This window comes from Anolis sagrei, chromosome Y (assembly GCF_037176765.1).
Source record: "Anolis sagrei isolate rAnoSag1 chromosome Y, rAnoSag1.mat, whole genome shotgun sequence".
NCBI classification, from domain to species: Eukaryota; Metazoa; Chordata; class Lepidosauria; order Squamata; family Dactyloidae; genus Anolis; species Anolis sagrei.
The window spans coordinates 81,591,532-81,609,391 of NC_090035.1; the positions used below are offsets into that span (position 1 = coordinate 81,591,532).

Below are 17,860 nucleotides of genomic sequence, written 5' to 3' on the forward strand. Positions count from 1 at the left end.
ATCTCCCCTTTTTGAGCAAAGTCTTGGAACGTGTGGTGGCCTCACAACTCCAGGTATTCTTGGTAGACACGGATTATCTGGATTCGGCACAGTCTGGCTTTAGGCCGGGACATGGAACTGAAACAGTCTTGGTCGCCTTAGTCGATGATCTTCACCGGGAGCTAGACAAGGGGAGTGTGTCCCTGTTAGTTCTGCTGGACCTCTCAGCGGCCTTCGATACCGTCGACCACGGTATTCTTCTGGGACGCCTCGCGGGGATGGGTCTTGGAGGGACTGTTTTACAGTGGCTCCGGTCCTTCCTAGAGGGTCGATCTCAGAAGGTGTTATTGGGAGATACCTGCTCAACTCCACAACCTTTGTCTTGTGGAGTTCCTCAGGGCTCTATACTATCTCCCATGTTGTTTAACGTCTATATGAAGCCGCTGGGAGAGATCATCCGGAGTTTCGGGGTACGATGTCACCTGTATGCAGATGATGTCCAACTCTGTCACTCCTTCCCACCTGCTACTAAGGAGGTTGTTCAGGTCCTGAACCGGTGCTTGGCCGCTGTCACGGCCTGGATGAGGGCAAACAAATTGAAATTGAATCCAGACAAGACAGAGGTGCTACTGGTCAGTCGCAAGGCCAAACAGGGCATAGGGTTACAGCCTGTGTTGGATGGGGTCACACTCCCCCTGAAGACGCAGGTTCGCAGCTTGTGTGTGATCCTGGACTCATCGCTGAGCCTGGAACCTCAGGTTTCAGCGGTGATCAGGGGAGCATTCGCACAGTTAAAGCTTGTGCGCCAGCTGCGCCCGTACCTTGGGAAGTCTGACTTGGCCACAGTAGTCCACACTCTGGTCACATCCTGTATACTGCAACGCTCTCTATGTGGGGTTGCCTCTGAAGACTGCTCGGAAGCTCCAAATGGTCCAACGCTCGGCAGCCAGGTTGCTAACAGGAGCGGCACTCAGGGAGCATACTACTCCTCTGCTGCACCAGCTCCACTGGCTGCCAATTTGCTACCGGGCACAATTCAAAGTGCTGGCCCGACTTACCTGTCCAAACGCATCTCCTCCTATGAACCAGTTAGGACGTTAAGATCGTCTGGGGAGGCCCTGCTCTCGGTCCCGCCGGCCTCACAAGTGCGCCTGGCGGGGACGAGAGATAGGGCCTTCTCAGCGGTGGCCCCCCGGCTGCGGAATGCTCTCCCTGCAGATATTAGATCGGACCCCTCCTTGCTGGTATTCCGGAGGAAATTGAAGACCTGGATGTTCGAACAGGCATTTGGCTAAGCAGTGTGACTGATTGATTATTGGAACAAGGAATAATGGATAACGAGATTGGCGGTGACCAGGGGAGCATTCGCACAGTTAAAACTTGTGCGCCAGCTGCACCCGTACCTTGGGAAGTCTGACTTGGCCACGGTAGTCCACGCTCTGGTTACATCCCGTCTAGACTACTGCAACGCTCTCTACGTGGGGTTGCCTTTGAAGACGGCTCGGAAGCTCCAGCTAGTCCAACGCTCGGCAGCCATGATACTAACAGGAGCGGAGCGCAGGGAGCACACAACTCCTCTGCTGCACCAGCTCCACTGGCTGCCGATTTGCTACTGGGCTCAATTCAAAGTGCTGGCGTTGGCCTTTAAAGCCCTAAACGGTTCTGGCCCAAGTTACCTATCCGAACGTATCTCTGCCTATCAGCCCGCCAGGACCCTAAGATCTTCAGGGGAGGCCCTGCTCTCTCTTCACAGGTGCGGCTGGCGGGGACGAGAGACAGGGCCTTTTCTGTGGTGGCCCCCCGGCTGTGGAACGCCCTTCCTATGGAGATAAGATCAGCCCCCTCGCTAATGGTGTTCCGAAGAAGATTAAAAACTTGAATGTTTGAACGGGCATTCGGTTAAACAGTACAATGAATGTGATGATTACAGGAATGGAAATTTGGACGACGGATTGGATCACGACTCTAGTTATGAGATGCATTGTGTTGTCTATTGTTGTGTCAATACTGTATATTATGCTTTTATGGTTTTAAATTGTATATCGTTGATTGATTCTTATCCTTGTTGTAAACCGCGTTGAGTCGCCTGTTGGGCTGAGAAACTGCGGTATACAAGTAAAGTAAATAAATAAATACTGATTCTAGTGATGAGACCTGATGGATTTGCTATACTGACGTAATTTTGTATTGATGCTATGTTTATTTATTGTGATGCTATTGTTTTAAAGGCCTATTGTCTGTACTATGTATACTGTTGAATTGTTGTGAACTGCTCCGAGTCGCCTAAGGGCTGAGAGGAGCGGTATACAAACGAAGTAAATAAATAAATAAATAAATACAGACGACATTGATGCTGAAGACGAGGAGTTTCAGTTTCCCATGGCAAGGGATGTTTTGGAAGATGTTTCTGATCTTAGTGAAACTTCCCAAGTGCAGGTGGAGGAGGCGAGCTCCCAGCCTGCCAATTCTCAAGCTGCCGATTCACAGGCTAATGAGCTATCCGACCTTGAAGGCTCTGCAGATTTAGATAGGGAGGATCGCTTGCAATTCAGGGTTCGCTGCAGTGCGAGGCTTGCTAACAAGAGAGAGGTTAGAGATCAAAGGAATGCATTCATGCTGGGAAAGTATATTAAACCAGCTGTTTGAAGTCAACTCTTTGTTAGTGCAACTTCTGCAAACACCCTGGTAGCTTCTCTGGTTTGCCGTGGCTTTTGGGCAATGCTCTTGGCTTCTTGGGACTTTGTCTTGTTCTTGGCTCCTTGGGACTCTGTCATGCTACCATGGAATCTTGTTTGATCAATGCCTTTGGATTATGCTTCATGTTGGCTTTAGCCTATAAAGCCCTAAACGGTTCTGGCCCCGCTTACCTCTCCGAACGCATCTCCACCTATGAACCGACTAGAACATTAAGATCGTCTGGGGAGGCCCTGCTCTCGATCCCGCCTGCGTCACAGGCGCGCTTGGCGGGGACGAGAGACAGGGCCTTCTCAGTGGTGGCCCCTCGGCTATGGAATGCCTTGCCGGCAGACATCAGACAGGCACCTTCGTTGCTGACGTTTCGGAGAATGGTCAAGACCTGGCTGTATGAACAAGCGTTTGGCTAAGTAATGCAACTAATTAAGGAAGTCGGTAAAAGGAACATAGGAACGGTACAACGACTATGAGAACAGATCCGATTTCAATTAAGACGCTATATATGTTGTTTGTTGATTTGTCCTGTCTGATCGTTAATTGTTGTGGATCAACGTCGCCGATCCTGTTGTTGTACTGTCGTGTTTTAATTGCACTGTAAACCGCATTGAGTCGCCTGCTAAGGGCTGAAAAATGCGGTATAAAAATGAAGTAAATAAATAAATAAATAAATACCATTGAACTTTGGAAACTTTGCCTTGGCATTTAAGACTCTGCTCATGCCATTGAACTTTTGAAACTTTACTTTTATTGTTAAAGACTTTGCTTTTTCTTCAATAAACTACAAAACCTTCAGCTTTGGTGTGGTGTTCTGAGCAAGGTGAATCTATCCTGAGCTGCGACAGAAGAATATTTGTCTTATTTTGGTGGTAAATGCTGCTGGTTTTCCCCCAGGTTTGTGGAATTTCAGTATCCTGACCTGTTTCCTGAACTCTTGGAACCTTGAAACCTTGAATCTCTGGACAGGCTTTTGACTATGGTATAGATTCTTGATCCCTGGACTTTGCTGATTGGACGCTTGGCGTTTGACCACTGGACTGGACCTTTTGACTACAGTGTTATCTTGAACCTGCAACAGCGTTTACTGTCAGTTTTTGTTTTATATTCTGTGGCTGAGTGATATCTTTATGTTTTATATTTCTGACTATTAAAACAGCCAGGAAGTAAGTGCTGTTTTAGTTAAACTGTTTGATACAAACTGGGTGTTTGTTTGATTCACCTCTGCCTGAATACCGACAGAGCCCTGGCATCGTGACACCCAGTCATGTTTCTCCATGGTTCTACACTGCCCTCTGGTGGCAAATAGTTGATTTTGGTAACATGCAGGGTAAACATCCCAAGCTCTTTAAGCTGAAAGATTTCAGGATGCTTAACCTGTGAAGACTGGACTCTAAAAGGGAAATCCTAGGGGTAAACTGGCCAGGAAGTGACCATCAGGTCAAGTGGTATGGCTGTCTCTGCATCATGGACTAAACCTTCCCAACAATGATCTGTTTTGGTCTGCTTTGTGGCATGCTTGTTGGTCATGTTTTCCTCCTGTATAACTTTAATTGCAAAGACGCGGAGAAAGATACAAGAATAGACATAGAACAGGGACATTTCTATGAGGGTTGAATGAAAAGTAATGCCTCTGCCTTCGTAACTCCTCAGCAGATGGCAGGACTGGTATGCAGCAGGTTCTGGCTTGTTCAGTAGACTCTCCTCTACAGTTCCATCTTGGTGGGAAGCCTCTGCATTGAATGGTTGTGTTTTTAAAGTGCGAAGTATGGAACCCTGCATAGACTTAAGCAATGTGCAGCCATTGAATTCTTGACAGAAAAAGGTGTCACCCCAAAGGAGATTTATCAGCGAATGCAAGCTGTTTATGGTGATTGTGTTGATGTGAGTACTCTGTGTCATTGGGTGAGTAAGTTTAAAGATGTTGAGGTGGGAACATCTGACTTGCGTGACAAACAAAGAGTTGGACGTCCTGTGACAGCAACCACCAAATTTCACAAGCAAAGCGTTGACAGATTGATTCAGGACAATCATTGTATCAGAGAGAAATTTCAAGCATGATCAGCATTTCACAAGAACGTGTGGGTCACATTATTGCTTGGCTTTGCTATCGGAAGATCTGTGCACGATGGGTACCTAGGATGCTGACCTCAAATGAAAATGCACAGACTTCTTCCATAACGGCTCCAGAAAACTTGTTCATTGTTGTCAGAAATGTATCCAATTGTCTCGTGATTATGTGAAAAAGTGAATAGTTAAAGAGCACATTCTAAGGATTATTTCTGCATTTGATTTATTAAAATATTCCTATCCAAACCCAAGTAACGAAGGTGGAGGCATTACTTTTCATTCAACCCTTGTAACATCTTCATCTTCTTCCATTGCACCTTCACGGTGGGTCTAGTTGTACGGATCCCAGGCTTGGGTTCAAGGGAGGACGTTCACTAAGCCGAAATGGAGAAAGTAACTGTCCCAACTTTTCTTTGGAAGCTGTAAATCATTAATCCTGAGCACTGGGTTCGGGTGTATTTGCAGATATTTGAATCCTGGGATCATGGGCACCGGAGGAAAACAAGAGCAGGTGGGAAAGGTTTACCCAGCGAAATGGGGAGGGCAGGATTTATTGATTACTAGTTGTCCCCTGCCACGCATTTCTGTGGCCCACATGGGGGTTCTGTGTGGGAGTTTTGGCCCAATTCTATCCATTGGTGGGGTTCAGAATGTTCTTTGATTGTAGGTGAACTATAAATCCCAACAACTACAACTCCCAAATGTCAAGATTATATTTTCCCCCAAACTCCACCAGTGTTCACATTTGGGCATATTGAGTATTTGTGTAGAGTTTGGTCCAGAATGGGTCATCGCATGTGGCTTATTTGTCTCGGGTCACAGGCCCTATTGGGAAGTGTAGTTTGCCCCTCCATCCATTTATTTGTAGGTAGCATTTCTTGTCAACTCCTCTCCAAAGAGAGGATGAGAAACAAGAGTAGGGTCCTCTCCAAAGAAGGGCACAGTGACAAGAGTGGGTAATTGCATGTGGCTTTATTTGCATGGGTTGGGAAGTGTAGTTTTCCCCCTCCATCCCTCTATTTGTAGGTACCATTTCTTGCCATCTCCTCTCCAAAGAAGGGCACAACAACAAGAGTGGGTCATTGCATGTGACCTTATTGGCATAGCTTTGAAAGTCTAGTTTCCTGCCTCCATCTCTCCATTTGAAGGTACCATTTCTTGTCATCTCCTTTCCAAAGGAAGGACACAATGACAACAGCAGGTTATTGCATGTGGCTTTATTGGTTTGGGCTTAGAGACCAGCTTGGAAGTCTAGTTTTCCCCCCTCAATCTCTCCCTTTATAGGTACCGTTACTTGCCATCTCCTCTCCAAAGAAAGGATGAAAGACAAGAGCAAGATCCTCTCCAAAGAAGGGCACAACAACAAGAGTGGGTCATTGCATGTGCCGTTATTGGCTCAGGGTTACAGACTCCCTTGGGAAGTCTAGTTCCTCCCCTCGATATCTCCCTTTATATGTACCATTACTTGCCATCTTCTCTCCAAAGAAGGGCACAACAACAAGAGTGCATCATTGCATGTGGTTTTATTGGCATGGCTTGGGAAGTCTAGTCCCCCCCCCCCCTCAATCTCTCTATTTGAAGGTACCATTTCTTGCCATCTCCTCTCCAAAGAAGAGCACAACAACAAGAGAGGGTCATTGCATGTGGTTTTATTGCCATGGCTTGGGAAGTCTAGTTTTCCCCCCTCGAGCTCTCCATTTATGTGTACTGTTACTTGCCATCTCCTCTCCAAAGAAGGGCACAACAACAAGAGTGGGTAATTGCATGTGGTTTTATTGCCATGGGTTGGGAAGTCTAGTTTCCCACCTCCATCTCTCCATTTGAAGGTACCATTACTTGCCATCTCCTTTCCAAAAATAGGGCACAACGACAAGAGTGGGTGGCTTTATTGGCATGGCTTGGGAAGTCTAGTTTCCCCCCTCCATCTCTCTATTTGAAGATACCATTACTTGCCATCTCCTTTCCAAAATAAGGGCACAACAACAAGAGCAGGTCATTGCATGTGCCTTTATTGGCATTGCTTGGGAAGTCTAGTTTTCCCCCCTCAATCTCTCCCTTTATAGGTACCGTTACTTGCCATCTCCTCTCCAAAGAAGGGCACAACAACAAGAGTGGGTCATTGCATGTGGTTTTATTGGCATAGCTTGGTAAGTCTAGTTTCCCACCTCCATCTCTCCATTTGAAGGTACCATTTCTTGCCATCTCCTTTCCAAAAGTAGGGCACAACAACAAGAGCAGGTCATTGCATGTGGTTTTCTTGGCATGACTTGGGAAGTCTAGTTCCCCCCCCCCCCCCAGATCTCTCCCTTTATATGTACCGTTGATGAGGAGATATTGGAAATATAGATATTGATTTATGTATAAATTGTATGTACTTTATAAGCACTTGAATGTATAGAAAAATCAGGCTCTCTCTGTATAGAAAGAATGCTAACGGACAAGCAAGCTGTTGTCCAGGCACAGCAAGAGGGGGGCTGAAGAGGGGGGCATGTTATCTATACATCCCAGGAGAGAGATAAGCCTGTCCTAGGAGCAACAGACTGGTACAGCTAGGCTCTAAGAAGGAGCCCCCCCCCTCCCTCCTGACAGGTCAAAGTTAGGCCCCTTCATTGATGGATGTAAGATGCTTGCTCTTCAGAAAGACACAGAGACATGCCTTTTGCATGTTGGAAGGTAGAACTTGATATTTATATGATGTTAAGATGACGCAGTGAATGATGTCAATGTATGTAGACACATGTTTTTGTTTGCTTGCATTTGGAGACTATAAAAGCCACAATCAATGCCTATATCATTGCTCTGGACAGAACTCCTCACCAGAGTCCCAGCTGGAAATAAAATCTGTGCTTTCGAGACCTCCGGACCTCTCTTTGTCTCTTTTCCTGAAACCTTCTCCCTGCCATTTCACCGTTACTTGCCATCTCCTCTCCAAAGAAGGGCACAACAACAAGAGTGGGTCATTGCATGTGGTTTTATTGGCATGGCTTGGGAAGTCCAGTTTTCCCCCTCCATCTCTCCATTGGAAGGTACCATTTCTTGCCATCTCCTTTCCAAAGAAGGGCACAACAACAAGAGGGGGTCATTGCATGTGCCGTTATTGGCTCAGGGTTACAGACTCCCTTGGGAAGTCTAGTTCCTCCCCTTGATATATCCCTTTATATGTACCGTTACTTGCCATCTCCTCTCCAAAGAAGGGTACAACGAAAAGAGTGGGTCATTGCATGTGGCTTTATTGACATGGCTTGGGAAGTCTAGTTTCCCACCTCCATCTCTCCATTTGAAGGTACCATTACTTGCCATCTCCTTTCCAAAAGAAGGACACAATGACAAGAAGCGGGTCATTGCATGTGCCGTTATTGGCTCAGGGTTACAGACCCCTTTGGGAAGTCTAGTTCCTCCCCTTGATATATCCCTTTATATGTACCGTTACTTGCCATCTCCTCTCCAAAGAAGGGTACAACGACAAGAGTGGGTCATTGCATGTGGCTTTATTGACATGGCTTGGGAAGTCTAGTTTCCCACCTCCATCTCTCCATTTGAAGGTACCATTTCTTGCCAACTCCTCTCCAAAGAATGGCACAACAATAAGAGCAGGTCATTGCATGTGCCATTATTGGTTCAGGGCTATAGATCACCATGGAAAGTCTAGTTTCCCCTCCTCAATCTCTCCCTTTATAGGTACCGTTACTTCCCATCTTCTCTCCAAAGAAAGGACAAAAGATAAGAGTGGGGTCCTCTCCAAGGAAGGGCAGAACAACAAGAGTGGGTCATTGCATGTGCCTTTATTGGCTTGGGCTTACAGACCACCTTGGAATGATGTCAATGTATGTAGACACATGTTCTTTGTTTGCTTGCATTTGGAGACTATAAAAGCCACAGTCAATGCCTATATCATTGCTCTGGTGCTTTTGGACAGAACTCCTCACCAGAGTCCCAGCTGGAAATAAAACCTGTGCTTTCGAGACCTCCGGACCTCTCTTTGTCTCTTTCCTGAAACCTTCTCCCTGCCATTTCACCGTTACTTGCCATCTCCTCTCCAAAGAAGGGCACAACAACAAGAGTGGGTCATTGCATGTGGTTTTATTGGCATGGCTTGGGAAGTCTAGTTTTCCCCCTCCATCTCTCCATTGGAAGGTACCATTTCTTGCCATCTCCTCTCCAAAGAAGGGCACAACAACAAGAGTGGGTCATTGCATGTGCCGTTATTGGCTCAGGGTTACAGACTCCCTTGGGAAGTCTAGTTCCTCCCCTTGATATATCCCTTTATATGTACCGTTACTTGCCATCTCCTCTCCAAAGAAGGGTACAACGAAAAGAGTGGGTAATTGCATGTGGCTTTATTGACATGGCTTGGGAAGTCTAGTTTACCACCTCCATCTCTCCATTTGAAGGTACCATTACTTGCCATCTTCTCTCCAAAGAAAGCACGAAAGATAAGAGTGGGGTCCTCTTCAGAGAAGGGCAGAACAAGAGCGAGTCATCGCATGTGCCTTTATTGGCTTGGGCTTACAGGCCACCTTGGAAAGTCTAGTTCCCCCTCCTCAATTTCTCCCTTTATAGGTATCGTTACTTGCCATTCCTCTCCAAAGAAGGGCACAACAATAAATTATATATATATATATATATATATATATATATATATATATATATATATAAAAGCCACAATCAATGCCTATATCATTGCTCTGGACAGAACTCCTCGCCAGAGTCCCAGCTGGAAATAAAATCTGTGCTTTCGAGACCTCCGGACCTCTCTTTGTCTCTTTTCCTGAAACCTTCTCCCTGCCATTTCACCGTTACTTGCCATCTCCTCTCCAAAGAAGGGCACAACAACAAGAGTGGGTCATTGCATGTGGTTTTATTGGCATGGCTTGGGAAGTCTAGTTCCTCCCCCAAATCAATCCCCCCAGTTGGGAGGCTTTGAGGGCCACCACGGCATGCCTGACCGGAGGCTCACTGGAACCTCTCTCGGAAGGCGTTCCAGAGGCCGCTGAGCTGCCCTTGGAGGTTCTCGGCCAGCGGGACCAGCTTCTGGTGGAGGTCCTCGGCGTAGGGGTGGAGGTTGTGCCGGACGCGGTGCAGCCCCTCGGAGAGGCTCCCTTGTAGGCGCTGGGCCAGGGGCTCCACGCCTTGCCGGAAGTCCTCCACCTGCTGCTGGATCTTGCCCTTCATGTCCTCGGCCAGGGGCCCCAGCTGGGCCTGGAGGTCCTCCACGTTGCGCTGGAGGTTGGCCTTGAGCTCCTCGGTGCCGGAGGCCAGGGCCTGGCGCAGGGTCTGCGTGTGCTGCTCCGCTTGCTCCAGGAGGTCCTCGGCGAAGGGGGCCAGGCGCTCCTGCAGCTGGCTCACCCCGCCTTGCATCTTCTGGTTCAGCTCCTCGGCAAAGGGCTGCATCTTCTCGTTCACCTGCTTCAGGTCGGTGATGATCTTCTGCAGGAGGTCCTGGGCCACCGGCGGGAGCTGCTTCTGCAATTCGGCCTGGTAGCTCTGGGCACTCGCCAGGCTGTCGGAGACGCGGGAACTGTGCGGGGAGAGAAGAGCAACGGGGTCACGCATCGGCCGTGTTATTTCGGCTGCATGCATTGCATAGTTTGCCTTAACTGCCATGGCTTCACACTAAGGAGTAGTAGTTTTGCAAAGTCCATAGCCTTCTCTGTCTCCGTCTACACCAGTGGTTCTCAACCTTCCTAATGCCGCGACCCCTTAATACAGTTCCTCATGTCGTGGTGACCCCCAAACATAACATTATTTTCGTGCTACTTCATAACTGGAATTTTGCTACCGTTATGAATCATCATGTAAATATCTGATAGGCAGGATGAATTTTCAATCTCTGGACATTGGGAGTTATAGTTGCTGGGATTTATAGTTCACCTACAATCAAAGAGCATTCTGATCTCCACCAGAGATAGAATTGACCCAAACTTGGCACACAGAACGCCCATGACTAGCACAAAATAATGAAAGGGTTAGATGAGCATTGGCCTTGAGTTTGGGAGTTGTAGTTCACCCATCTCCAGAAAGCACTGTGGACTCAAACAATGATAGATCTTGACTAAACTTGGCGCAAATACTCAATATGCTCAAATGTGAACACTGGTGGAGTTTGGGGATAAGAGACCTTGATATTTGAGAGTTGTGCTTGCTGGGATTTATAGTTCACCTACAATCAGAGAGCATTCCGAACCTTACCAATAATAGAATTGGGCCAGACTTCCCACACAGAACTCCTATGACCAGCAGAAAATACTGTGGATCCTGATGGAGTTTGGCGACCCCTCTGACACCCCCTCGCGACCCCCCCAGGGGTCCTGACCCCCAGGTTGAGAAACACTGGTCTACACTGTAGAAGAAATCCAGTTCGAAGGAGTAGTAGTTTTGCAAAGTCCATAGTCTTCTCTGTCTGCGTCTACACTGTGGAAGAAATCCGATTCTATACCACTTTCACTGACATGGCACAATGCTATGGCAGATGAGGCACCTGCACATTTTGGCAGACAACGCAAAGACCTTGCAAAACTACAACTCCCAGGATTCCAAAGCATTGAGCAATGAGAGTCAAAGTTGTGTTGGACTGCATTCATTCTACACTGCCATGGCGTATTGCTATGGCAGATGAGACACCTGCACACTTTGGCAATGTACGCAAGGACCTTGTAAAACTACAACTCCCAGGGTTCTTGTCATCTCCTTGCAGTGTACGCAAGGACTTTGTAAAACTACAACTCCCAGGGTTCTTGCCATCTCCTTGGCAGTGTACGCAAGGACCTTGTAAAACTACAACTCCCAGGATCCCAAAGTATTGAGCTATGACAGTCAAAGTTCTGTTGGACTGCACTCATTCCACATTGCCACACTGCAATGCTATGGCAGTTGAGGCACCTGCACACTTTGGCAGTGGACACAAACACCTTGAGAAACTACAACTCCCAGGATTCCAAAGCATTGAGCGATGACAGTCAAAGTTGTGTTGGACTGCACTCATTCCACACTGCCATTGCGCAATACTACGGCAGATGAGGCACCTGCACACTTTGGCAGTGAACACAAAACCTTGTGAAACTACAACTCCCAGGATTCCAAAGCATTGAGCGATAACAGTCAAAGTTTTGTTGGACTGTACTGATTCTACACTGCCATGGCACAATCTATGGCAGATGAGGCACCTGCACACTTTGGCGGTGTACGGAAGGACCTTGTAAAACTACAACTCCCAGGATTCTAAAGCATTGAGCGATGACAGTCAAAGTTGTGTTGGACTGTACTCATTCTACACTGCCATGGCACAATCTATGGCAGATGAGGCACCTGTACACTTTGGCAGAGAATGCAACTACAACTCCCAGGATTCCAAAGCATTGAGCTATGACAGTCAAAGTTGTGTTGGACTGCACTCATTCTACACTGTAAAAGACCTTGTACAACTACAACTCCCAGGATTCTAAAGCATTGAGTGATGACAGTCAAAGTTGTGTTGGACTGGTGCACACATTGAATGTGAGATTCACTCCATTAAATAGTCGTTGTCGTCATCGTCATCATCATCATCATCATCCTGTATTTACTCGATTCTAATGCTCAACTTTTTTGACTAAATTGCATTCTCAAAATTAGAGTGCACATTAGATGTGCATAATATGATAAATGCTTGTTTGGGTTTCTGTGTTTTGAAAATTGAGGTGCGCATTAGATTCAACAAAAACAACAATCAGGCATGGGCAAACTTGGGCCCTCCTGTTATGTGCATGTAAATAAACAACAACAACAACAACAACAACAACAACAACAACAACCAGGCATGGGCAAACTTGAGCCCCCCAGGTGTTTTGGACTTCAACTGTTAGGAATTGTGGGAGTTGGAGTCCAAAACATCTGGAGGGCCCAAGTTTGCCCATGCCGGATAACAACAATAACACTATGCAACACGATTTATTTATGTAACTACAACTCCCATCACTTTTGGTCATGCACACTAGGGATGATGGGAGTTGCAACCTGATAGCCTATGTGGAAAGGCTAAAAGGCATTCGAAAACCAAACATCCTATCCGTGAGCCTTGCATCTAAATCCAAATCCCACTCTCTTAATTGAACAGAACAGACTGCATCCTTGTATCACAACTCCCATCACTATGATGCTTGATGATGACAAATATGGGAGTCGGAATTGGGTATCTGGAGGGCCACATAACATCACATGGGGGGCCAGATTTGGCCCACAGGCCTTGAGTTTCACATATGAGTCTTACAGTTTAAGGACTGCAGAACGGTTAGAAATGCAAACGCAAGACTGAACGCTAGATGGCCAGCTTGATTAGCATTGAATGGCCTTGCAGCTTCAGAGCCTGGCTGCTTCCTGCCTGAGGGGGGAATAATAGAATCCTAGAGTTCGAAGAGACTTCACAGGCCATCCAGTCCAACCCCATTCTGCCAAGAAGCAGGAAAATTGCATTCAAAGCACCCCTGACAGATGGCCATCCAGTCTCTGTTTAAAAGCCTCCAAAGAAGGAGCCTCCACCACTTTCCAGGGCAGACAGTTCCACTGCTGAACAGTTCTCACAGTCAGGAAGTTCTTCCTAATATTCAGGTGGAATCTCCAATCCTTTGTTGGGAGGTGTTAGCTGGCCCTGATTGTTTCCTGTCTGGAATTCTCCTGTTGTTTGAGTGCTGGTCTTTGTTTACTTTGGTTTCAAGGTGGAAAACATCAAAACAAAACAAAACAAATTTGGCAACTGATATTTTAAAAACCTCTAAAATAAGGACAGTAAACAAAGAGCAACACTCAAACAACAGGAGAATTCCAGACAAGAATCAATCAGAGCCAGCTAATACCTCCCAACAAAGGATTCCCCCAGGCAGGAAGCAGCCAGGCTTTGAACCTTCAAGGCCATTCAATGCTAAGCAAGGGGGCCAATTGCAACATTCACACTTGCCTCCAGCAGACAAGACTTCTTTCTCTCACCCTGGACATTATTCTACAGATATATAAACAGGCAGTAAGCAGCCAGACCTTGAAGCTGCAAGGCCATTCAATGCCAATCAAGGTGGCCAATGGCAACATCCACACTTGCCTCCAGCAGACAAGAGTTCCTTCTCCCACTCTGGACATTATTCCATAGATATATAAACAACAGGCAGTAAGCAGCCAGATCTTGAAGCTGCAAGGCCGTTCAATGTTAATCAAGATGGCCAATGGCAACATCTGCACTTGCCTCCAGCAGACAAGAGTTTCTTCTCCCACCCTGGACATTATTCCACAGATATAGAAACAGGCAGTAAACAGCCAGACCTCGAAGCTGCAAGGCCGTTCAATGTTAATCAAGATGGCCAATGGCAATGTCCGCACTTGCCTCCAGCAGACAAGAGTTCCTTCTCCCACCCTGGACATTATTCCACAGGTATATAAACAGGCAGTAAGCAGCCAGACCTTGAAGCTGCAAGGCCATTCAGTGCCAATCAAGGTGGCCAATGGCAATATCCACACTTGTCTCCAGCAGACAAGAGTTTCTTTCTCCCACCCTGGACATTATTCCACAGGTATATAAACAGGCAGTAAGCAGCCGGACCTTGAAGCTGCAAGGCCATTCAATGCTAAGCAAGATGGCCAATGGCAACAAACAAGAGTCCTTTCTTTCTCCCATTCTGGACATCATGCCACACATATATTAACCCCGCTTGCCTAGCTTCCAACAGACCTCGCAACTTCTGAGTCATAGATGTGGGAGAAACGTCAGGAGAGAATGCTTCTGGAACATGACCAGTTAACCTGGAGAACTCACAACAACCCAGTGATTCCGGCCATGAAAGGCAAGTGAAATGCACCCAATGCATCGTTGGGGTCACTGTGACTTTGGGTCAGTGCGCCGGGACTGACCCAAGCTTCGAGGTCGGCACAACCTGTGCTTTGGCGGAGGATGTGGAAAGAGCGGCTTGGCTCGCTTACTTGATCTCCCGGCCCAGCTCCGAGTTGCGGATGGTCTGCAAGTTGTCGGAGGTGCTTTTGGAGATCTTGTCGATGTATTCCCGGATGGTGTCATGGATCTGCTCCAAACGGGGACGGCGGGGCTCGTCGCTCAGGAAAGAGGCGTACGATCCTACGAGAAGGACAACACATCCCATCATCCATGGCTCAGAAGGAGTCCCCAAAAAAGCAATCCTAGAGATTGCCATTTGGCATTTGTTTGGCTGTGCCATTGTGCATCGTAGGGCTTCAGCATTCATGGATCCCATCATCCACGGCTTGGAAACTTCCCCAAAAAGAAAGCTATTGTATATTTATGCAGTGGTTTCCAACCTTTGGGCCTCCAGGTGTTTTGGACTTCAACTCCCATAGATCCTAACAGCTGGTAAGCATGATGGGAGTTGAAGTCCAAAACACCTGGAGGCCCAAAGGTTGGGAACCACTGTTATAATGGAAGGCTCTTCTGCTATACTATTGCACCTAATAGGACTTGAGCATCCACAGATACTGTAACCACACATCCCATCATCCACCACATGGAAATATTTCAAAAAGCGAACCACAATATTACAGTTTTATATGAGCAATGCTGTTTTTTTTTACGATGCCATTGTATCTAATAGGACTTGAACATCCAGAGATACTGCAACCACAAATCCCATCATCCACTACATGGAAATATTTCAGAAAGCAAACCATGATATTGCAGGTTTATATGAGCAATGCTGTTTTATGCTATGGCGTTGTAACTAATAGGGCTTGAGCATCCACAGATACTGCAACCACAGATCCCATCATCCACAACTTGGGGTGATGATGCAATCAATGGTAATAATAATAATAATCCTTTTTGCCTTATATTTTACTTGTGTTATATTTTGAAATGGTCATATGACTGGTCAAATAATAATAATAATAATAATAATAATAATAATAATAATAATTTATAGTAATAATAATAATAATAATCCTTTTTGCCTTATATTTGACTTGTATTGTATTTTGAAATGGTCATATGACTGCTCAAATAATAATAATAATAATAATAATAATTTATAGTAGTAGTAATAATAATAATAATAATAATCCTTTTTGCCTTATATTTTACTTGTGTTGTATTTTGAAATGGTCATATGACTGGTCAAATAATAATAATAATAATAATAATAATAATAATTTATAGTAGTAGTAATAATAATAATAATAATAATAATCCTTTTTGCCTTATATTTTACTTGTGTTGTATTTTGAAATGGTCATATGACTGGTCAAATAATAATAATAATAATAATAATAATAATAATAATACCATCATAATGGATGGAAACTAGGGAGGCAAAAGGGGTTGTGATAATAATAATAATAATAATAATAATAATAATAATCCAACACAATACTTGTATTTTGAAATGGTCATATGACTGGGCAAATAATAATAATAATAATAATAATAATAATAATAATCCCTTTTGCCTTATGTTTTACTTGTGTTCTATTTTGAAATGGTCATATGATTGGTTTAGTAATAATAATAATAATAATTTATAGTAATAATAATAATAATCCCTTTTGCCTTACGTTTTACTTGTGTTGCATTTTGAAATGGTCATATGACTGGTCAAATAATAATAATAATAATAATAATAATAATTTATAGTAGTAGTAATAATAATAATAATAATAATAATCCTTTTTGCCTTATATTTTACTTGTGTTGTATTTTGAAATGGTCATATGACTGGTCAAATAATAATAATAATAATAATAATAATTTATAGTAGTAGTAATAATAATAATAATAATAATAATAATAATAATCCTTTTTGCCTTATATTTTACTTGTGTTGTATTTTGAAATGGTCATATGACTGGTCAAATTAATAATAATAATAATAATAATAATAATAATAATAATCCAACACAATACTTGTGTTGTATTTTGAAATGGTCATATGACTGGTCAAATAAATAAATAAATAAATAAATAAATAAATAATAATAATAATAATAATAACAATTTATAGTAATAATAATAATAATATTCCTTTTTGCCTTATCTTTTACTTGTGTATTTTGAAATGATCATATGACTGGTCAAATAATAATAATAATAATAATAATAATCCCTTTTGCCTTATATTTTACTTGTGTTGTATTTTGAAATGGTCATATGACTGCTCAAATAATAATAATAATAATAATAATAATAATTTTAAAACAATAACATCATCATCAAACTAGATATAAGATTTATGGGCTCTCATTGCAAGATGCCATCAATGCCAACGATTTGGCCCAAAGGGGGTCCATTTGTCTATCTGTCCATCACTCACCTGTCAGGACGGCCAAAGCGAGGAAAACGGCGCCGAACCTCATGATGGCCACTGGACCCGAGGGGCTGAAAGGCAGAAAGAAGGGGAATGGTCACTCGATGGCTCGGTGGCTTCCATTTATGGGGTGAGCGGGGTCAGGACAAGGTGACCCCCTTCTGCACCGGTCACTCATTAACCCGAGGCCTTTGGCAAGCAAAGGAACCTGGACTCTTGGCCAAAGCAAACCCTGGAGCTCCAAACAACATCTGGAATGAATGGCATCCAATGGAAGAAGAAGTTGCACCCCAAAATATCCCAAAATATTCCGTACCTTTCTGCTTACCTGGCTCTGCAGGCTGCTGACTTCTCTCAAGTAGGCTTGTTTGCTCCCCTCCGCTTGTATTTATACTCTGCAGGAGATCACTGTTTGCTCTTATCGCATCCGAAGGCCGCTTATCGCATTCCCGGGCTGGAGATAGGCAGCCGTGCTGGACTCGAACCCGGACCATTGCAAATGGGTCCAAATGCTCCACGTGTCCTGCTTCGTTCTGGGTTCAAAATCCAAGATGCAGCTGGCAAGCCTAAGGAGGGACTTTGGATGCAAGCGGCCTGCCTCGCAGGGGTGGAAATGGGAATGAGGAGAAGCTCAGCATCACTTTTCCAAAAGGCTGTGGTCCAGGAGTCTTATGGATGAAGACTTATTTGTTGTGGGTGGTGTTGTTGTTGTTGTTGCAATGCCTACATTTGATTATGACATCTCTAAAGTTGCATCCGCACTATAGAATGAATGCAGCTTGGCACCACTTTCATTGCAATGGAGTCCTATGACTTGTAGTTTGCCAAGAAGACCCTTA

The 17,860-nt window shown here is 44.9% G+C and overlaps 1 protein-coding gene across 2 annotated transcripts; it reads right to left on the reverse strand.

The window, feature by feature from the left end:
- Positions 1 to 9,579: 9,579 nt before the first annotated feature.
- LOC137095386 (apolipoprotein A-IV-like) lies at positions 9,580 to 17,388 on the reverse strand. Of its 2 annotated transcripts, none has more exons than XM_067461992.1 (4): positions 17,350 to 17,388; positions 17,028 to 17,092; positions 14,677 to 14,827; positions 9,580 to 10,255 (listed from the first exon to the last, which is right to left on the reverse strand). In XM_067461992.1, exons 2-4 carry the CDS (start codon positions 17,068 to 17,070, stop codon positions 9,691 to 9,693), a joined length of 759 nt encoding a protein of 252 aa, XP_067318093.1. In that variant the 5' UTR covers positions 17,071 to 17,092; positions 17,350 to 17,388; the 3' UTR covers positions 9,580 to 9,690. The 2 variants fall into 2 exon arrangements, with proteins under 2 accessions (XP_067318093.1, XP_067318094.1); XM_067461993.1 differs by having other exon boundaries at positions 17,338 to 17,363.
- Between the last annotated feature and the right edge of the window lie 472 nt (positions 17,389 to 17,860).